The following is a 22102-nucleotide window of genomic DNA, read 5'->3' as shown; positions in this document are numbered from 1 at the left end:
AATTGGGGGGGGGGGGGGGGGGGGGGGGGGCGGGGTGTTTGGAGGTGGTGATGTTACTTTTCCTTAAGAACTGAAAATTGTAAAGATTTTTTTGTCATTACATGGAAACATTTGCTTTTTAAATCAAACTGTACCAAATACTGGCCACGTTCTTTTAACACACATGCAGAAAATACACATTTATTTGAGCTCGTTCTCAACTGATACACAACCTTTCTATTGTTGTTATCATTATGATTAACTTTTGCTTCATAAACCTCCCAAACTCTTCAATGCGGAATACTTTGACATTTTCTATGTGAAATATTGAGATATGACACAATGACCCTTCAATGAACATATGTCAGTTTCCATGCAGATTGACCTTTTTTGTGTGTATATAAAAGGTACTGGGTTTATGGTTCAGATGTTGTGTCTTACATTCAGAATGCTTCGTCACACGGCCTATCATTCCTAAATGTGTGTTAGCTGTAGGGATCAGGAGGGACAAAAGTTGCACACAACATTTTATATGAATAGAGAAGGAAATTATGCTTTTGCAATCAGCCTGTGACACCTTCATCGATTTTGACCTTTGTCTTCTACAGCAGTTAAACTAAATGATGCCACGGCAACAGTGTAAAGCAACAATTTCAGCTTTCAGGATGAACCGATGTAGCACCGTTTAAAAGAAAGCCTGATTTAAAAACTAGCAGGAATGAGAAACATTGTGAGACTTGTAAAGGTTTTAATGTTTCAACAAAGGCTGCTAATACTTCTGTTTGTTGTTTTGTTTCAAGGCACTGAAAGTTTTTAGAGTGTGGAGTGATTTCTGTTTAAACTGCAACCCCCGTGAAACAATGTAAATGACAGGTAAGCATGCTCCAAAACGTCAGTCAGGGACACAGTGGGGTCAAACTAAGATTTATTCATTTCCTATATGTACTGTGTGTATCTGGAGAGTGCAGAGGAGGAGGATTCCCCATCAGAAGAAGCTAATAGCACTGAATATAAATTCCTTATAACCTAGTCACTTAAACCCAAGGTAAAGACAAATTTATATTACTAGATTATCAGTTTAGTGCCCCTTAAATTCTCACTTAGTTACCCTTATTTCCCAAAATGTACTTTGACCATCAAGACTTAGAATCAGATCCTCTTGTGTTTCACTTAAAGCTTCACAACACAATTTACTGACATTGACACAAATGAGCTGTAAAAGCAAGATGGAGGACTGTAACTTAAAACGGATTTGCACAAATTTGGGGAATGTTTGCCAAGAAATTAAATATAAAGTGTGTTGACAAGAAGAATTATGATATGAGGATACCCCCTTGATAGCCTTATAAGTAAACATGTATTTGCTATTACTATCCAAGTAATGAAGTTGCACGTGTGTGGCTTTTCATTGGATCTCATCCACTGTCATCTGTTTGGTTGTGATGCTCATGTACTAGTGCACCTCACTCTCACAGCCTCAATTTATCTTTGTTTGGGAGCATAAATCATATTCCCTTGTCAAAGTTTGCTATTTCATAGACCTTTTGGAAGATGTTGTGTTTACATTATTAAAATATCATTTTGTAACATATTCAAATTCATTTATTGACTCAAATATGAATGATGTTAAATGTTATGATTTTCTTGTTCAGATGATGACTTTGTTTAAAAAGATACAATGAATTAAACTCACAAGATCAAAAAACTGGAGTCTTTTTTCCTCATAGTTTTGCTTCATATGCATTATTTGGTACAATTTCTCCTCGTACGTAGTCTTGGCACATAGATAGATAGATAAATAGATAGATAGATAGATAGATAGATAGATAGATAGATAGAAAGATAGATAGATAGATAGATAGATAGATAGATAGATAGATAGATAGATAGATAGATAGATAGATAGATAGATAGATTTGTGTATTTCGTCTGCTTGCCTCCATTTCGTGTTCGGTCGGGTTGAGCGTGTATAAACAGTGCCCTCTAGTGGCGCCCTTTTGCCCATTTTAAGGTGGACCGGTAAATTCGAACGAGAGACTTGTGACCGACGCGTGTGAATAGGTGAGTAACGTCGCATAAACTCACAGGTGACTGAACTTAATAGCAAACCTCACAGATGAGCACAGATATCACACACACACACACACAGGCACACAGCTATGAACTTCATTGTAGATTTGTTGAACTGTGGTTGTAACTAGCTTAGCTTCGTTTGAATATGTTTCCCTTGTGCTCCCTTAAACGTTGACATCTTGACACACTCGGTTGTTTTAAACGTTGCGCTGAAGTTGCGCTAAAGCGGCACCGAAGCCTTCAAACATTTGGTGCAAATATGGAGTTTGTTTAGCTAGCATGTTTGCTAGTATGTGTCAGCTAACACGGTGTAGCACGACAGTGTGGCTGTTTATAACCGCTGCGTTTCCCGTTGTGTTCACCACAAGCAGAGTGGCGCAGCGGAAGCGTGCTGGGCCCATAACCCAGAGGTCGATGGATCGAAACCATCCTCTGCTAGGTTGTGTTTTTTTTTCTTTCTTTACGTTACTTACAACTAAATGGCGAAATCCGTACAAAATAGGCAATCTAACTTTTAGCTTTTACGGGAGATCGAGCATAAATGTAACGAGTGCATCTTGCTTATCATTTTTAACGTATTTTTAATTACATTTTATTCTGTTTATTCAATCTTATTTTTTTTATCCATATTTAACTGATGTTACCGGTCCCTTTTAGTTGTTTGTGTGGTTGATATATTGGAATTATAGAGGAATGTATGAGCTTCATGAATCAGGTGTGTGTGTGTGTGTGTGTGTGTGTGTGTGTCCGACCGCTGACTGACTCTGCGCTGCGTGCTGCTTTGTTTTGCTTAAAAAGTGTAGAAACCAGCGTTTTGTCCCGCGTTATAGCCGCAGCAGTGCGCCCGGACACGGTCCTTTCTCTGAGCTCAAAGGTGATTCCACGGTGTGCTGGAGGTCCAACAGGAGACAGACAGCAACCAAAGACCAGGGCTCTATTGTAAAGAGTTCACGCTCTATTATGAAGCTCCGGCTGAGGCACATTCGTGTTGTATCAGTCTATAAAATCACGTAATGCCTGGTGACTGTATACAAAAACATCCTTAACATCTCCAGTATAAACTTGTGTTGAACCAGACTCAGCAGCTAAAAGAGCAGAGGCTCAGGGCGCTCTGGAGGCTCTGGAAGCTCTGGAGCGCACTTCATCCACGTCTTCTCTTCTTCTCTTGCTTGACTGGCTCCACTCTCATGCAAATCCCGAATTCCCTCCCCGCCTTCGGCTCGCAGCTCTAATACGCGTCGCTATTATGGTGGCGAACTAAAGTAGGATAGTTAAACAATACTGGGAAGAGTTCATAGAAACTGTTGGAAAAAAGTTGAACTGCATTCAGTGTGGAAGTCACGTGGCCTCTTCCTTTATTGGATAAAACAAACTTTCCTTGTGTCGTGGCCTCTGGTCGGTCTCATCAAAAGAGCAGCTTTGACTTTGAGGGCAGAGATTTAGTGAGGCTGCAGGTTTATGAGCTGATCAGGCCCCGAAGAGAAAAGCTGGAAGAACAAATACTCAGTCTGAGGGGGGATGGGGGAGTGTGTGTGTGTGTGTGTGTGTGTGTGTGTGTGTGAGTGAGTAAGGCTGCTGCTCATTTTACTTTGCTGCCAGAACCTTGAACCGGGCAGAATGTTGTTGTTGTTGTTGTTTCTTTGGCCCTCCTTCATATTCTTCTTCTTCTTCCGTGGGGCAGCAGCGCCTTTCAGCATCCCTGCACCGTGTGAAAGAGCCGGGGGCGTTCCAGCGATTCTCCTCGCTGTGAGGTGCCATCCTCTGCACAGAGCGGCGGGGCTTTATGACACCGATGTGCTGCCAAACACTCACACAGCAGCGGAAGAAGCTGCAGGCCACAAGCTGCTCTGCTGTTTAGAGGCTGATGCTGGTTTATAGCCAAGTTAACCAAATCCCCCCAAATATATGAAGAAGGCCTTTTAGTTTGATTTCGCTCTGATGATGAAGATGATGACTGAACCTGTTTGCTCATTTAGCAGCAGTGAAACCTTCAGCTCCAGTAAACAGCAGTGTTTGTCGGATCAGGTGTTGTTGGTCAGTTATATATTTTAGTAACTAAGATCCTATTCCTATTCCTGTAATGGAATCTTCTGGATCCTGCAGCGTGTCACTAAGGCAGCAGATCCCAGTCTAGTTCAGGTATAGAGACCCTCTGGGGGTCCCGTGTGTGTGTGGGGTGGGGGGACGTGCATGAGAGCGTGGCGCGTAATTAGCAGCAGAAAATTGTGCCGCTGTCCTACAAGAATCTAATTTGCGCGCCACTGTTTCGGTACTTATGCGTAAAACCAGAGGATAATGGAAGAAATGACAGGGGGGCTGTCAACCACCAGCACCCCTCACCCCCCTCACACCCTCTGATGTTCCCTGTGAGGCAGGAAATCACTGCAGAATCATGAAAAGGAGAAACGCGGAGTGACGAACTGAATAGTGTTACAATAAATCTGTGAAATCTGGCGCAACTTTAGATAGATAGATGTTATTAAAAAGAGAATTTTAAAATAAACTTTCCTCTGCTGTGTAGTCAGTGCGTAGGTTGTAAAAACTTGAAACTTGTAAAAACGGAAAAGCAGTATTGTGTTGAACATTATTTTTATTAGTTATATTTCTTTTGCAAGCTCATCAATCAAGCGTTATGTTACACAAAAGTCTTTTTTACGTTTATGTGATATCAATTCAACATCAGTTTGATTGATGTTTGGGAATGCACAATAGAAGCTAATATTATGTTACACAAATAGCTCGTGTAGAACTTTAAAACCAGGTTACGTCACATTTTATAACTGCCAAAATCGAGCCTCATATTTTGATGTCCCATTATATCATTAATATATATCATATATTATAAACCCATGAGACATTGCTGGACAGATTTTCAGCCCCGCTTATTGCCTCCATGTAAACAATGATGGACTATTTATATTAGAACTATTCAACTAATCGATCTGACTGATCTGACTGCAGCTCAGCAGGTGTGTGTCGAGTTTTATTGCAAAACGTTGATCTGAGCTAAATGATTGAAATTTCGCAGGTATAGTTAAATAATTTGAATTATTTTTTAATGGTCTTTTATTAGTGTGGATGATAATAATGTGAACTTTTACATTTGGTTTCAGACTCCATTCCTTTGATTGATCTGTATCCACTCTGATAAACAAGACACGTTCCTTTATTCATCCGTTTTATTAAGAAAATAAAATACATTTATGCAGCAATAACAGTGTCTAAATACAAAACAGTGCAAGTCCAAAGTTCATTCGAGGCCCTGAGTCTCACAGCTCTACCAGGGCCTCCACATGTCCTGCTGGAGGCTCCGCTCCTCGCTCCTGTGGCTGATGGCGGAGGGGAACTTCTTGCCAGTGGGCGTTTGTTCTCGGCTGTGTCTTGTGGGCGCCGGGATGAGGCGTGTGTGTGTGCGTGTAGGTGTGTGTGTGAGTGCAGAGGACAGCTCTGCCTCGCTGGGTGGAGGCTGGAGTGTGATGGAGCTGCTCTGGGCCGCTCTGTGGTCCTCAGGTGCCGCTGAGGCCGGCTCGAGTCTGGGCCTGGGGGAGCTGTCCATGGTGCTGTCCGCGGGGCTGCACGCCTCCGCCGGACCCCGAGAGCAGCGGAGTTTACCGGAGAGCTGCGATAACATCCAGCGGTCGCTCGCGTTCAGGTTGTCCGCCATCAGCAGGTACCGATTGACGTTTGCCAGGCAGTTACGGAAGCCCATCTGGTATTCAGAAAGCTCCGGAGCAGCTGCGGCGGCTGGTGACAGGAGGAAGGAAACCAGAAGATGAGAAACACTGTGCACACACACGGGAGGCCCGGATGCTTAATCATGAGGCTCCAACTCACCGCTCTGGATGCTCTGGAGGTTCCTCAGGTGCTTCACGGTGAGCTCCAATATGTCTGCTTTCTCCAGTTTCCTCTTTCGAATCTGAGTGAAGAAAACGCAGAATTTCACATTTAACCATCAGCAGACATGTAGAGTGTAGGTGAGAATGTGTGTAACCGCTGATCCACACTCACGCTGTTGGCGTAGTAGCTCTCCAGGAGCGTCTTTAGCTGCTCCAGACACTTGTTGATGCGAGCCCTGCGCTTCTTCTCCATCAGGGGTTTGGACACCTGCAGAGAAAAAGAGGTCACACCTTTAAACACTGTGGCTCTCATCCTGTGCTCTTCCTCAAGTGCTGCTCTGCCGTTCTTCCACACGCACCTTATTTCCGGTGCTGCTTTTGGACTTCACTGCGCACTCTGACGCCACCATTCTGTGTCGTAGTCCTGTGTTGTTCTGGTTCCCTTACTGAGGTTTATCTCCTTTCTGCTCTGGCGCTAGACTGGAGGAGTCCTGACCCCCCCAGTGGCTTTTATACAGGGACACCCACTTACCATCTCAATGCCAAACTGGTCCCGCCCGCCTCCAGCAGCACCCACAGACTCACACCCACCACCAAAGACAAATCTACCACAGTATAGTCACAGTAAAGTTACTATCATGTGGAGAATTTTTTATTTAGCTAATTTTGATTGAAGAACAAAGAGGAAAGAAATGAAGATATTGTTCCTGGGGATCCCGGTTGCTAAAATGTGATGGTGTAGTGATTTAATATGTGGGATTATATGAACCAAATGCAACACACAAACACACAATAAATGTAATTGCAGAATGTAGCGCGTAATGGCTGAGTTAAGTGCAAATACAAGAGACAACGTGTGGGGCAAAAGAAGTTAAAGAGGAGCGTAGAAATCGGCACCATAATGGGCCTCGGGGTGCTGTGAGATGCGCTGTTAGAGGCGCTTTGAATCTTTTATATCTGCGTTTCACGGAGTGCACTTGAAGGCAGCACCGTGATAATTCCTGCGTGTCCACACAACATCTCGATTTTCTGGTCGCTCCGTGAGGTGAAAAACTCGCCACCGGCTGCACAGATCAGAACTGAACAGCATAGGGCAGCACAGAGCAGCACAGAGCAGCTCAGCAGGTCTGTTTGTTTACACACAACAAACACCAAACACGTAGAAGAGAAAAGCACCAAGAGTTTGTGTAAAATAGTGAACACCTTTGTATTCTTCGGCCATTGTGAGTCCCCAGGTTTTGTCTTCACCAGGCGCTGCAGTGAGGCGCTGCAGTGAGGCACCGAGGAGAATCGCGGGCCGCCCCCTGTGCCCGGACCCTCGCCCCCCGATTCTCCACACTGCGTCCTGAAAGGGTCGCAGGCTTGGGAAAGTCGCACCAGCACAAACAATGTATGGACTCTATAGGCTCTAACTGCAGCTCACAAACAAGCACCAGCTGGAAATAACTACATGTGTAAACTGTGACCGTAGAAACACGTTTGGGTATCGATTTCAAAATAAAAGCTCAACAGGTGGAGAGGACATTGTTTCTCAAATCAATCAACATTCAGTTAAATCACCTGATTTGGGATTCCTCATTCAATATCACTTAACTTGATTAATAAATAAACTGCAATAACAATGATCAAAACGACAAAATCTCCACTTAATTCTGATGTTTAATTTAAAAATGAATTAAAGCCACTTACACGTCCCTATAACAATAGAGCCAGAGCATGACTGCTTTAGGAAGCAAAGGCCTGATTTCCACAAGATGATTCCACCTCAGCATGTCACTCAACAAGTTACATTTTCTGATGTCACTTAGAATTAGTGCAATTTGAAAGAGTAATAATTACTAAACGTAATAATGTCTGTTGATGATTAGACTGATTGCACAACAACATTTTTGTTTTGTTAAATAAAAATTAACTGAGTGAAGCCTGTATAGGTGTGTGTGGTGGGGGTGTAGTGAATATGCATGTGGCTTGTTTGACTCATCGCTGGATTTTGAGTTTTGGAAACTCGTTGTTGGCTGAGAAAAGTTTTCCCTCCAAGTCTTCAATGCGTAACAATGACAATAGTGGACCCGGATGAGGGGGGGGGGGTCTCTCCATGCATCAGTCTGCAGGCAGAGCCATTGATCTTTTGTTTGTGTGTGTTTTGAGCACATCTCTCCTCTCCAGAGTCAAGTGGTCTGATGCATCCAGGCTGCAGGGACGAGATGAATCTGAGACCTGAGCAATCTGCTTCATTTAACATCTGAAAACTCTGTGATTCTACCTTGTAACGTATATTAACTTGCTCAGTGGCGGAAGTGTTGCGTGTTTGTGTTTGTCAGTCAGTCAGCCAGTCACCTGTGCGTGCAGGCAGCTCGTGCTTGGAGACTTGCAGAGGCTAATTGCGTAAAATGCACCGAAACATTGCGTGCAACAATTCTGTCGCTCCATTCTGAAGCGTTTAATCGCTATGAAATCGGCCCTGATGTAGGTAGCGGCGGTGTGCGCGCCTCTCTGCGCGCCGCTTTGTCCGCTCTGCGCGCCGCTTTGTCCGCAGTTTCACGCTCGGCTTTGACACAAGACCGCGCCGGGCCACAGGGGGAAGAGCGCAACGCTGATTACGCGCTATAATTTCAATTAGTGTTGCTTAGTGTTGGTCCTCTGGTACAATAAAACAGGAGCGTTTGTGTTTGGATGCAGACGTCTGCAGGCTTGTAAACATGGCGGCCTGCAGCCTTTCAGAGTGTCTCTCCTGTACTTGTCTCCGGGTCCTCAAGTGTTCATAAGAAAGAGAAACTTGTGTCTCAATTGGACCTAATAATGACAGTGCCGTGTGTGTGTGTGTGTGTGTGTGTGTGTGTGTGTGTGTGTGTGTGTGTGTGTGTGTGTGTGTGTGTGTGTGTGTGTGTGTGTGTGTGTGTGTGTGTGTGTGTGTGTGTGTGTGTGTGTGTGTGTGTGTGTGTGTGTGTGTGTGTGTGTGTGTGTGTGTGTGTGTGTGTGTGTGTGTGTGTGTACTGCAGCCTCGGGTCATTCATTAACCTAACGGGCCTTTGTCATGGATGCTGGGCCGTAGGGGAGCGGACAAAGCGCCGGTAATAATTGGACTATTGGGGAACTTGTTAACAACAATTAGTGAAGCAATTACGCAATTACTGCAATAAACTATTTTCTTCCTGAAGGGAAACTAAGATGCATTAGCAAGCCAATGGACACAGAGAGGAGCCAGTGGAGCTTATTGGAGAGGAAGAGGAGGAGAATCTGAAACTCTAGAAATACACCAAAAAGGATACTAATGACAACAACAACAACAACAATAGTGCAGTATTTTTCCACATTTGTCCCATTTTAAATATGAATAGTATTCTAATATGGCCCATGTTATCAATGGAAGCAGGTAATGTTGTTTTTGTTCCACTTAACGGTTAATGTTGTGAGTGGAGCTGTTGAATATACGATTACGTTAATTCAGATTTTCTGCCCTCATGTGTGTAAATAAGTGGAATCGTAGAAACACCATCAGGGAGTCATCTTGGGTGTCATCCTGGGCTTGTGCAGGTGTGTCTGTGGCCACTGAGGGATCCACCCTCTGATTACAAATGCAGACCATCACGCATGCGGCGTCTTGAGCGGAGCAAATCGATGAACCGCCTTCCATTCACAGATCCTGGCAGCGCTGCGTGACCGGTCCGCTCTTTGTGCGCCGCAGCAGCGCCGCAGTCCAGAGGAGCAGGTACACACACTGCAGGTGGAGAAACTGGAGAAATATGACATAAGCAGGCCGCGCTGCTGCAAGGCCACGCGACGAAGCTCTGATCGAACATCAAATAGAATCGGCTATCATGAATGTCTATAGACTGGAGCTCGGGTTATTTAAAGAGCTGAGGCTTTGGTGCGGGGACACAATGGGGCTGTTTGCGTGTGTGTGCCGGGGTGAGCGGCTGAAAGAGGCTGAAAGGGGCAGAGGTGCACATTAACATCGCTGAAGGTTTTCTCAAGGGCCGAAATGAACTGACTGGAAAGTAACTTTATAACTCGCTGGAGGATGAAGCCTTTGTGCAGCTCTGAAGTGAAAGACACAAGGGCCGAACAAAGGAGGCGCGCCATTGTTAAACACTAAAGCGCATGCGGCCATTGATGCGCCTTGAATTGCAAAACATCTGCCATTTACTCTGGAGCACTTGAAGCAGATTTAAATGAGAATCAACCCGTGTAACTTTCTTGGCGCATCGTCTGTATCCGCGCGTAAACACCATGCAGTCACCGAGTCACCGAGTCAGGCTCTGATGGGAGATCGATCACTTCTAAAGATCATATCAGCGTATTAAGATGACTTCTAGTCTATACTCGTCCTTATTGTTCCTAACGGCGTTTGGTTGGATGAGTAAAGTGTGTTTGGTTGGCTGGATCTCTGACTAATGAGCTGATCTGCGGCCCTAAACGCCTCTGCAGACCTAAACCTACAGTTTGAGAGAATGGAGAGAATGAAACGGAGTAAAAATTAACTCCTCTGTATTGTCTGAGCTGAGGCAGACGGGCTGCACTGACAGTCATGTGATGTAAAGGCATTTAAGTTCACTCAAACATGGATTCAGTAGGTGATATACAGTTTAACCTGTTAATCATCTGCAGTTTCTACTTCATTTAGTGGCGTTTGAGACCAAAGCACCCGGATCATAGGCTCACTGAGGGTGATGGGGTTGATGTGTAGATGATGAAGAGGAGTGATGAAGCTATACAGACTGCAGTGCAGGAGTGATGGTCTCTAGATTAAGAGGAACATTGTAGGAGTGAAGCCCATATGGCACCAAACCTGGCAGCAGCCACTTAACTGCGTTTTGTTAGTGCGTGAGTGTGCGGGACCAGTCGGGTTTCCCAGGGTTCCTCCTTTTATCTGCGGCCCAAGTGGAACATTGGAAGGTACAAGTCAAAAGCCGCGGGGCGTTCCTGCGATTTTCCTCGCTCCATATTTTGTAAAACACAAATTTGTGTCCACTCAGCACAGAGAAGCACTTAGATGGCAGAAGTGTCTTTAAAAGAACATTTTACTCTATGAAATAAATAAATAAATAGTGTCACGTGCAGGACTCGCCACTGAAAATGTTGTTAAAAGTTATGAATTACTTGGGAATCATGTTTATTTTGACAAGAGATGTAATTTGCGTTAGCCAATAAATTATTCAAATCTGAATCCTTAGAGATTAACAGTGAAACGGGCCCAACAACTGCATGAAAACGTTGAAACCCAGGCTGAAACATCGTGTGTGGCGAGTGTAACTCTGAAATTGGTATGAAATTGTCAATTTGTTGGTGTCGCTGTTCAGCTCTGCAGACGCGCCATATGCCGCTAAGTGGCTCCATTACCGATTCGTTCCTACTTTCACGGTCCGTCCTCCTCTTCCACCCCGCCAGGAGGCTGAATAGCGCGCAACAAAATGGCAATTTACCCTGAGGAATGGCCACATGCCCCCCGCAGGATCAGGGCCTTTCCGCTCGGCTACGCGGGGGCGCCGCAGTTTGAAACTTTCGCTTTTCAAATGGAGAAGAAAGTGTCAGTGCAGAGAGAAAGAGTGAGAGAGTCTGCAGCCAAGTGGATTATCAGCATAAAGTCAAGCTGCCACAGAGACACAAAGGCTGCAGAGTGCACCTGACACTGCAGGGACAAGGAATTACAGCAGAGGTGGGGGAATATTTACACACACACACACACACACACACACACACACACACACACACACACACACACACACACACACACACACACACACACACACACACACACACACACACGCACGCACACACGCACACCTAACCTGTGGTGCCAATAAACAAATCCAGTATAGATATCTGAATAGTTCCTTGTCAGGTTGTCACGTGTAAACTCACATTTGATTTCTTTATCTCAAAATAAGTTTGATTCAAAATAAAAAAAACTCAAATCTTGGATGGTAACTTCAGTTCCAGCAAAGCGAACAAACACTTCTGCTTGCAGTAAACTCGTATATTGAGGAGAGGAAGCAGACAGGGAAATGGCGCCCTCACGTGGACAAAATTGGAAAAACAAACAGGCGCGTTCCTTGACAGTTACGTCTTTATTGACTCACTCAACAAGCCTACGGGAGGCCAACGTGTAACTATTCAGCACTATACAGCAGTCAGGTAACTTTATACAGCAGTAAACACACGGAAATAAAAAGCTAAAGCACTAAACTCTCCAGAAAAAGTATTAAAGTTTAGACAAAATCTATCTATCAATATTTCAATCTATCTCTGAACTCAAACATCCCTCTGTTTTTATGTTTTACCTCTTACTGCTTTTGATCTTTTTAATGTTTCCTCACCAGTGTGTTACATAGAGACAATGCAATCAGTTTTGATGCAGCTTGGCCTGATGGTGGCGCTGTAATAATCAGTTTTACATCTATATTACTTCTGTTGCTGTGGCAGCCAAAGCTGAATGATGGAAGTATGCGTCTCTAGTTGCTGATGGTTTTGGTGTAATTCTGAATGAGACCTTGGAAGTACTGCTGTGTGTTTTTGTGAGGCTGGAAGATGATGATGTAACATTTTGGGAGGAAGTACCACATCAGGAACCAGTAGAGGCTGCACAGCACCGCCAGAGCGTTGAGTGTTTGGATGTACTTGCCGTGGTAAAGTGTGTATTCTGTGGCAAAGACGATCCAGGTGAGGATCAGCAGCAGCAGGCAGAAGGTGATGGATTTGGCCTCGTTGTAGTTTTTGGGGAGATCTTTCCCCATGTAGGAGAAGATGAAGCAAAGGGCGCATAGCGACGCCAACAGAACCAGCGAACCAGAGGACGCTTCTAAATGACCCATCTTACAGCCCAGTATGATCTTATCAGGGTACCAGAATGTTTCATTGAAGGGCTTAGGGGGTCCGTAGGTGTAGCCAATGAAAAGCAGCAGGGCCTGAGCAACAAACGCCACCGTGATGACGAGCCACTGTCCGTGATACTTCATCCACCAAGCGTAGAGCCGGGGGAACTTGGCAGCCATTTTGAAAACGCAAACGATTTGAAAAGAGCGCACGACAAAGGAGGCCAGGCAGGGAGTGTAGAACAACAGAAACGGCAGGTAACGCAAGATACAGTAGGAGGGGGTGGGCTTGCCAAAGTAGAAGAAGATGCTGATGCTGCACAGACTCAGGCAGCCCAAAATGAGGAAGCACATGGGGCCCCCTGCGGATTTCACCACGGGCGTGTCGTACTTGACGGCAAAGAGGACGATCGTGGCCACAGAGAGGCCGACCAGGAGCCAGGACGCGGCCATGATCGTTATGGCCGAGCTGTCGGTGAAGGGGACGTACTCCACCACCCTCAGGCTGCACGAGGTGCTTCCTTCCGCCGCCCACTCCGCCTCCTTGCATTTGAAACAGTGGTAGGGATCGTCTGTGTTACAGGAGAGAGGAGCAGCGTCAGCGTTAAGTTAAAGTGCTTACGTGGCTCAGTTTCATCCGCCTTGAGCTGCATCATTGCATGCCACGCATCTTTGAAGGACGCAGAGGCTGTTTGCGTGACATGTAGGTGAGTTTTTCTCTGCAGGAATGGGAGCATGTGGGTCAGGATCATGTACCTGTGCTGTTGACGTACGTTTCCCTTGGACAGACCTCACAAGTGAAGCAGCACATGTGGATCCCATCTTGCCTTTTGGCGAATCCCACATCACATTCAGGGGAACAGCGTGAGATCGGCACCTGTGACAGACATAAGGAGTAAAGGAAGTTAAAGTGCAGAACATCTGAGGGCCGTGGAAGAAGCTGAAAAAGGTTTTGTGAAAATGTAAACAGCCACATTTCCCCTGTTAATGACTCATAAAGTAGATGAGGAGAAACTGCTCACTTTGCCCTTGTGCCACACAATCTGGCTGTTGTTGATGTAGAAATGGGCCGATGGGTGAGTTTCGTAAGAGCCGACCCTCTCTGCTTCGCCGCTCTCCGTCCAGATGTTTACAGCGTAGGATCCGTACTTGCGGTCACCGCTCTCATCGAACTGAATGAGCCGGTCTAAAAGTGTAAAGTTGGAGTCCTTCAGTGCTGTCAGAATCTGGAGGACAAAGATTTCAGTATTTGTTAAGTGTAGTATTCTGCAAAGGGGGAGGAGCTACATGTATGTTTACCCTGGAGGAGCCCGGTGCCTCGCAGGTGTTGAGATCAGACTGATTCAGTGCCGTACCAACTAGTCTTAGTCTAAATGTGTCTTCAACAGATACAGGTAGTGGTCTGGCAGCAGGGGTGTGATTGGTCAGTTGATTGATTGATCATGTGACACTGAAAGGTCAGGTGTCATTTTTGATTTTGTTTAAATATGGCTAATACTGTAGTTTTAAAGTTTGGCCTACGAGATCTTTCCTCTATACCGGTGACCCCAACCACAACCCTGAGCCCACACATCTGTAAACATTGATTTGAGACATTGTTTGTTTTGTCAGGAGCATAAAGGGTCAAAAGTCAGTTGTGTACTCACCATGTTGGGGTACGCTATAATCTTTTTATCACAATGGCCGTGGTCACACTGTAAGACGTGGTGTAAGGCGTGAGCGATGGCGTATGCGGCCGTGTAAATGGCGAAAGAGTACGAGGGATCCTCTCTGATGACGTCCTCTGGATTCAGGCTGCTGCAGTTACATACCTGATTACAGAACGTCTCGCCTTCTGCATTGTCACAAGACTTCTGCTTTTTGGAGGAGTAGATGAAAGCGTTGAAACCAGGAATGACCGTCACCGGTTCAGAGACGCCGAACACTGTGCCGATGTTCCTGACTCCTTTCATCTTAGGGAGCTTCTGGTTCAGGGCCCAGGTGTCTCCTGCTATCCACACCTTGTCCGTGACGTTGAGCCGCACTGCCGCCTCAATAAGCGTCTCAGCGTACCTCTTCGGCGTGAAGACGACGATGATGGGGATCCTCTGCGACTCTATCTGCTTGAACATCAGGGAGTAATCCGTGCCTTCCTTCAGCACTTCCCTGTAGGCCAAGCAGATCTCTGTGTCCTTGATCATTTTTATGAACAGCTCCAGGCCGTCTTTGCTGTAATCGTCGTCGCTGCTCAGGAAAGCAACCCAGCGCCAGTGGAAATGTCGGATGATGTTCACGATCACTTGTATGATGTCTTTGTTGGTGTGGACCGTTCGCAAGAAAGACGGAAATCTGGATTTCTTTGAGAAGATGGAACTGGACGATCCATAGTTGACCTGTCATGGGAGAGATAAGGAAGGATTTAGCATTTACAGAAGAAGTTTGTGTTCGGGTAAACAACAAAAGCCTCTTGGACTTTGAGATCTTGCACTCTTTGACTACTTTTCTGTATTAAAACTGCATTTGAGTCACACCAAATATCACCAAAAACCACAAATGTTCCCCCTGTGTGTTACTAAAGAATCCCTGTACCATGGGGATGTAACTCCTCATGAACAGCGAAGCCACTGTGAGGGTCTCGGTGCTTCCAAACGGCCCCACCACCGCCACCACTTTGGACCGGTGCTCGTGCTGTTGCTTCCACGGCTGGATGGAGCCGTTCACTGAGATAAGCCTCAGGATGCCCGGGAAGTTCAGGGTGTCGGAGCAGTGGTCGAATACGTCGTAGCCCAGCGTCACGTTGGGCAGCAGGCCGGTGGAGTTGTTGATCTCCTCCACGGAGAATCTCAGCACCTGGAACATCCGATAGCTGGGCAGAATGAAGTCTTGACTGTGGGCAGAGGAGACCATTGATGGTTTATAGCTGCTGTTTCTTTACAATAGTTGTGCTTTATGTTGCATGTCGATATCTGCCGAGACGGTTGAATCGTACTTGTAACATTTTGGAGTCCAAATTGAAGGTTTAAATCTGGACATTTTTGACATGAATTGTTTAAACTTGATTTTCATTTTTGAATTGTTGAGTGGTGTAGATTGAAGTTTAGTGTGCTTGATCTGCTGTCACCTTAAACTGAACGAGGATGATCGTACATCAAACTCACCTTGAGCAGTCGATGGCCTCTGGACGGTCGTGAACAAAAGACGGGCTGGCTTGATGGACGTTGAACAGTCCACCTATCAGAAAGTCTCCCTGCAGCTTAAACTCTGAGGCCGGAACGGAACACTGAGGCCACACAGGCACAAAGTGCTGCAGCAGGTACACACAAGCCAGGAAGAATTGCATCGCCATAGTTACCCTTTACAACAATGTGAAATCCCTTCTTCCTCTTTTAATAAGTGAAGTGATGACACACCCATCAGGGTCATTTCCATGCCAGTGGCCTGAGATGTCGTGACCATACTGTAGCTATAAATGGTTAGGAGAGAATTTACAAATGATTATGCAAAGGGAATCTTAACCGCTGCTCTGACCCAGACCTCCTGTGGTGAGCAGGCAGGATGCAACGAGCACGACTGGAGAGCCGGGTTTATTTGGGTCCTGAGTGAATTCCATGATACAAAGACAAATGTGAGATGCAACTTTTAGTATTTGCCATTTTACTGCGATTTAAGCGTCTTTTTCGAAAGCTGTCTAGGGCTTAAATGTGCCAAAAGAAACCCACACTGATCTGCAGTACCACCACTGGGCATGCTGAGTGAAAAAATGCAATTTTTTCAGAAAGTCTCTCGTAGTGCGTCTCATTACCTTCCATTTTTTTGGTTGTTTGTTTGCCTTTGGATGCTTTGCCCTTGACCTTGTGATGTCGTATGAATCAGTCTCTGCACAGCGCCCCCCACAGGCCGTGTTCCCCATGACCACTAAGGGAATTTAACAGGTATTTAAAATCTGTGCAATCTCCCCTTAAAATATTATAATTCTGATACTGCATCACTTATTTGATGACAATATTGATGTAAAGTGTATTTGTACTTATTTCAGTGTTGCCTCGCCCCATAAAAGCCACAAAGTTCACACACGTCCACGTCGTTTGAAGGGACACAGCCTCTTTAATAGCATTTGGAGTGAAAAATTACACTTAAGTTATTAAAATCAAGTTTTTTGTTTATAACTGTAGCACAAGAAAACAATAACATGCAATCAATGAGAAACATATTTTAATTAATCAATTCTAGAACCCAATTAACCAGTTCTGCTTAATCAACTTCAATTTCAACTGACAGGGATTGGAACACTTGGAAACAGTATGTGGTGGTTGGAAGAAAAAATACAAATAAAAATAATCTCAAAACAATTTCATATTTTAAAATATATATATATGTACAAATCCTCCAGGCAACCCTTTTGAAACAATGGAACTTTTTACAGGAAACTTTCCGATCCCTCACTACAGTGCTGATCAAACGTTTAGTAATGACAAAAGATCCCAGCATGGTGATCCAAACCAATAAGAAACAACAAACAAAAAAGCTTACAGGGTTACAGAAAAAGTCAAAAGTGTGATCGTCACCCACTTCATCCATTTGTTTTAATAAAAGCTCTTATGTTTCTTCTGCAAAAGAAAGAAAGAGAACAACGTTTTTGCTTGGAATGACTATATTTACCAGAAGTAAACACAGAATATCAAGGAGTACAACAGCTAGACTACATGAACCCAATGGAACCCAATGGCTTCAGTGAAATAAATACACGTCTCCACAAATTATCTCAGGTTTCTTGATGAGTCGAGTTTATGAATACTGTTTACGTTACAGAGCGGTGTTAACAAATCTGTGGATAAACAATCTAATCAGTTGTTGACTTTGCCCTTTTTAAATGAAGAGAATTTGGTTGGTAACACATGAACTCATCTGTTAAACTATACAAAGCGCAGAAACAGAAGTGATATAAAGCAGGACTATGGGCTGCAGAGACTAAATGAATCAGGGTTAGTGACACTAAACTTGAATTATGCATCCAGTGATGTGTTGTTGGGGATCGAGACACACACCCACACGCTCGCATTATGAGCCAATTCAAGCTGAACAATCAAAACGTAAAGTTAGTTTTTAGTTGTTTTTGTTTAATCTGAGAGTTTTGAAGGGTTCATGTGCATCATGAATGCATAATATTCAAGTGAAATGTGACTAATGAGCAAACCAAGCGTCTGCGTCTGGCACAGAGGTCGACTGGCTGGGGACCCCCCCGCCTTTCCTTCAGATCTCACATCACTAATCAGTCATGGCTGCTAACACTACTTTACTTTCATCAATATATATATATTTATAGAACTTGTTAGAAACGAGCAGGTACCAATATATTCATCAAAAAGTTGGCAGATTTGTGAGACTGGAATCGAAACAAAAGGAACACTGCAAATCTCTGTGTGATTCCTGTGTGATGACTTCATACTCACCCCGCGGGGTTAAAAAAAGGCAAAAAGGCAGCACTGTGTCTCACCTACTACTGAACAAAACGCCCAGTCCATCCCAACGCCAGGACCGCCACCCTCAAAAAAACATCCCACCCAACCCCCCCCCGACGATAGAATAGAAAGGCAACGCTCAACGCTAATTTGATCCGTGCCGCTCACACATCCGCATCCAAACCTGCCGACGGTGGATCCAAAACTACTTCTCCTGTTATTGTCCCCTTTACAAAATCAAAAGACAAATCGCTGACCCGTGCCGCTCCCCCACTAGCTGTGACTGTGAAACTTCAACATGAGAGGGAGGGGAAGGGGAGGGGGGAGGGGTTTAACTAGCAAATGGTTTCCCTGTGTCGTCCTTGCCTTTGTACGTCCTCTTCCCGTGTGTGAATGGAAGGTATCTGTACTTGACCATATGCTGCAGATGGAGAGAAGAAGGAGGGAGAATTAGAAACAGTAGCATGACATCAGACAGACACGTTAAAGCTCTAGATTCAATGCAATGTTATTTCTGAGGTGTTGTATCGGAGTGTGTTGTCCAGCTGCCTGTGCGTGTGTGCGTGCGTGTGTGTTTGCAATATGCTGCGGTGCATTAGTCAGTGTGTGTGTGCGTTTGTGTTCACCTTGATCTGCCTCTTCATGGTGATGCAGAAGAGCATGATGAAGTACATTACAAGTATGGGCCAGAACACCGGCACGTTGAAGGCATCAAAGAATGTGCAAATCATAGCGATGACGATGCCTTTTGTCGCTGAATGCCTGAATGCAAGGAAAACAACAACAACCTCAGTTAAGACAGCACGAGGGAGAGAAAGGGCTACACACCACTACACACTACACACACACGTCACAACGTAGCTGAGAGACGAGCCACAGTGTGTCGATTCACACAGCAGGCAAATCCAAAAAAGCTGTACGTTGACTGATGCAAAACCTCTTTTCACTCTTTCTATGTATGTACAGGAGAGCACTGGATTTACATGAGGTGGAGGCTGAGGAGGTAAACACACACACACACACACCAGAGGAACAAACGTGGCTTTGACACTTCAACCTCAATGTACAATCACTAGAAAAGCTATAACTGTAGAAACTAACAATGTCTTCCTGTTCTAAGGCAGGTTTATCAAGCCATGTTTTCAAAAGTCTAAAGTTAGACATTATGTCATAGGGATGACATCACCGATGTCCTAAGGCCACATAAGGTCACAGAGACTAAATGAATTCAGCCACAATCTTTGGTTTTATGCTAAAACGATGGCGCCTCTTCCGACCGCTGCCTTCTGACCACAGAGGTCGTTTGGTTGTTCAGTCGGTCGCTCTCACCAGAATTTGAATTCAGGCAACCTCCTGATGAAAGGGCGGAACTCCTCATTCTGCTTGGTAGGCAGGGACGGACCGTCGTCTGCGTGTCAGACAGGTTGTACACAGAGAGGAAGTGGTTAATATGAAACGTCACGCCACCAAACCACTGCCAGGTACACAACGTCACTACACTACACACTGAGGAGAGGGAGGGAGGGGAGGTAACTTGCCTTCGTCAAGCATTGACGGATCCACTTTTGGCGATAGAAAAGCGATGAAGAGGTTGAGATGGTAGATTCCCAAAGCATATGTTACTATATACCAACCCTGGAACACAGAGGCAGAAAGAAGCACACGTTACAGCCGGGATCACACCGGGTATTGATGGAATTAGATGAGACTTTCAGAGAGAGATATTGTTACCTGTAGTATGTACACTCTGATCATGTATAAAGCAGTAAGTAGCAGAGTCGATGCCCACCGCACTGCATAGAACGGTGTGGACTTGTCCAGCCATGACTGATAAATCTGTAGAAAACACACAGGAAAGAAAATGCCACCATGAGTGTTAAAGACTGAGAGGAACACAACCAGAAATAACCCACAACAGTTTCACTTTCAGTTTGAGGACATGTAACGACTCTAGTATCTATCTATACAAACACCGTCAGTGATGGGACCACAGCTGGTTGAACTTCACTCTATGCACCCTATGATTATATAAACTAAAACCAAACGGCACCACACTGCATCATCCTCTGCTGTGCTGCTCTACATATTGTGACTGTTGTAATTTAACTGCAGCTTTAAATGTTAAAGCAGCTGGATAGCATCTCCTCTGTGTGTGTGTGTAACCCATATGCACTCTGGAACTGGAACACACTATCAGATGAAAACTGTGATAATGGGAGTGACGTCACACCAGTCCAGTTACATTCCAGCACACCCGAAATATTTACACAGAAAATGGCAGTGACGTGACATTACAACAGTCTTAAGTGTGTTTAACGATGGGATAAGACCGATCAACAACGCTCATACAAATACTGAGAATTCAACCATTTAATGTTGGATTAATACGCCCCGATGGCGTCTTACCTGTCCGAGCCGCGTGAAAAAGCCAGCAACCGCAGATGTTTTCCCGTGGATCGACTCCCCGACACTGTCCCCTTCTGACATTCTGCCAGCAGAGACAAACACATGGTTACCAACAGTGTCTTTCATGTGAGAAGCTACTTAGTTGTCTGACAGGCGGGCGTCTCATGCTGGAGTAACATCTGAAACATGAGCTCCTGCATCTCTGCTCTGTTTATTAGAAACTACACTCAGGATTACATCATGGCTACAGTCAGGAGGGAGTCCAGTATAGAAGCTTCAGAAAGACAAGTACATGTTTAAACAACAGATTGTGCTTTGGTTTGGAGCAGAAGGGGAAAAGGTCTCTTCTGAAATAGAAACATTTACATTTAATAACTGGGCCTCCATGCTTTGATTAAGATCGAGGCTAAACTTTGAGCTCTACGTTTTTGCCTATATGCTTCTGATACTTCCGTGACATTGGACTTTGAACTAATTCCGCCATTGACTTCATTGATCATCACTTCAGACTGAGCTGAGCAGAGATGATGGAGTCCAGACTGAGGATCTCATTCCATCTGAGAGACCAGGGAGAACACATTACACCGATACTCACGAAGGAGGAGAACACGGAGACCCACCGGGGGAACAACTGCTTTATTGAAACACTAAAACTGTCGCGCTACATTAACCCTGACGTCAGACATATGGCGACACCGACATTTAATACATGACGTTACACAATCAACGTAATTGCCCGAAGAATTGTTCGCGATTTGCTAGTGTTAGCTGCACAGCTAGCTATCTCGTGATAAGACAGCAGGTCAGCTTTAGCACAGTGGGGGTAGCCGCTGCTTAGTTAGCATTGACACAGCTAATGTAAGAAACTGTTACAGGCGTTCATTCCGTGATATAAAGTCGCCAATGTCAGCTAACTAACGAGTTAGCTCGAGAATTGCTCACTAGCTGCCTAATTTGCTCTTTGGCCCACATTACCTCTGTATGGGTAATGTAGTTTTAGTACCGACACTGTTAATCTATTCGGTCGAGTAATGAAGAATGTACACTTAATTTCCCAGAATTCCACAGTGCTTAACCTTAAAACTCAAAATAAAAGCTTTGTAGTCTCTGGCGCTTCTTTCCCAATTGGGATAAACGGCCACCAAAGAAATACGGAACTACAAGTCCCAGCGCGCAAGGCAGTAATTTGACAACTCACTTCCGGAGACACGGCGCTGCGTTGCCAACAGTCACAGTTAGCTTAGCCCATTTAGAAATCACACTCCTCGCTAGTGGTATGAACGGCTACTAGCTGATAACACAACTTTTAAAAAACGTATTTAACGATTTCACTTAGTGTGTTCGTCCATTGTTCGTGTCCATATATGGTAAATATGCTGAATGACAGCGCTTCTCACCTGATGCGGCCGCTGTGTCACTGCCCGGCTCTGCCTAGCTAGCTACACTAGCCTCCTCTCGTGCAGACTGCTGCTGTGAACACGTCAGTGTTTCCGCACAGACGCGATTTACGGCAGACAAAGCTAGTAGAGCCCCGAACACGTCCTGCCAATGAAAGCAC

The 22102-nt window shown here is 45.0% G+C and overlaps 3 protein-coding genes across 4 annotated transcripts; all 3 read right to left on the bottom strand.

Moving 5' to 3' along the window:
* Nucleotides 1–5329: 5329 nt before the first annotated feature.
* Nucleotides 5330–6298, bottom strand: her3 (hairy-related 3). The gene is made up of 4 exons (XM_076163366.1): nt 6248–6298; nt 6061–6156; nt 5887–5968; nt 5330–5796 (listed from the first exon to the last, which is right to left on the bottom strand). Exons 1-4 carry the CDS (start codon nt 6296–6298, stop codon nt 5330–5332), a joined length of 696 nt encoding a protein of 231 aa, XP_076019481.1.
* Nucleotides 6299–12340: 6042 nt separating this feature from the next.
* LOC143010902 (taste receptor type 1 member 1-like) lies at nt 12341–16019 on the bottom strand. Its single transcript, XM_076163492.1, has 6 exons — nt 15838–16019; nt 15269–15566; nt 14347–15072; nt 13723–13926; nt 13457–13577; nt 12341–13272 (listed from the first exon to the last, which is right to left on the bottom strand). Exons 1-6 carry the CDS (start codon nt 16017–16019, stop codon nt 12341–12343), a joined length of 2463 nt encoding a protein of 820 aa, XP_076019607.1.
* A 741-nt stretch (nt 16020–16760) lies between these two features.
* On the bottom strand, nt 16761–22050 carry rer1 (retention in endoplasmic reticulum sorting receptor 1). 2 transcript variants are annotated; one of them, XM_076163411.1, is made up of 8 exons: nt 21942–22050; nt 20545–20626; nt 19870–19974; nt 19677–19773; nt 19468–19546; nt 18765–18900; nt 18505–18559; nt 16761–17286 (listed from the first exon to the last, which is right to left on the bottom strand). In XM_076163411.1, exons 2-8 carry the CDS (start codon nt 20623–20625, stop codon nt 17276–17278), a joined length of 564 nt encoding a protein of 187 aa, XP_076019526.1. In that variant the 5' UTR covers nt 20626; nt 21942–22050; the 3' UTR covers nt 16761–17275. The 2 variants fall into 2 exon arrangements, with proteins under 2 accessions (XP_076019526.1, XP_076019525.1); XM_076163410.1 differs by having other exon boundaries at nt 16761–18559.
* Nucleotides 22051–22102: the final 52 nt, after the last annotated feature.

Source organism: Genypterus blacodes, unplaced genomic scaffold (genome assembly GCF_046128005.1).
Source record: "Genypterus blacodes isolate CSIRO-AG114 ecotype Tasmania unplaced genomic scaffold, CSIRO-AGI_Gbla_v1 ptg000131l_1, whole genome shotgun sequence".
Lineage (NCBI taxonomy): Eukaryota > Metazoa > Chordata > Actinopteri > Ophidiiformes > Ophidiidae > Genypterus > Genypterus blacodes.
The sequence above is the reverse complement of the archived record's forward strand: the minus strand, read 5'-3'. Positions and strand labels throughout refer to the sequence as shown.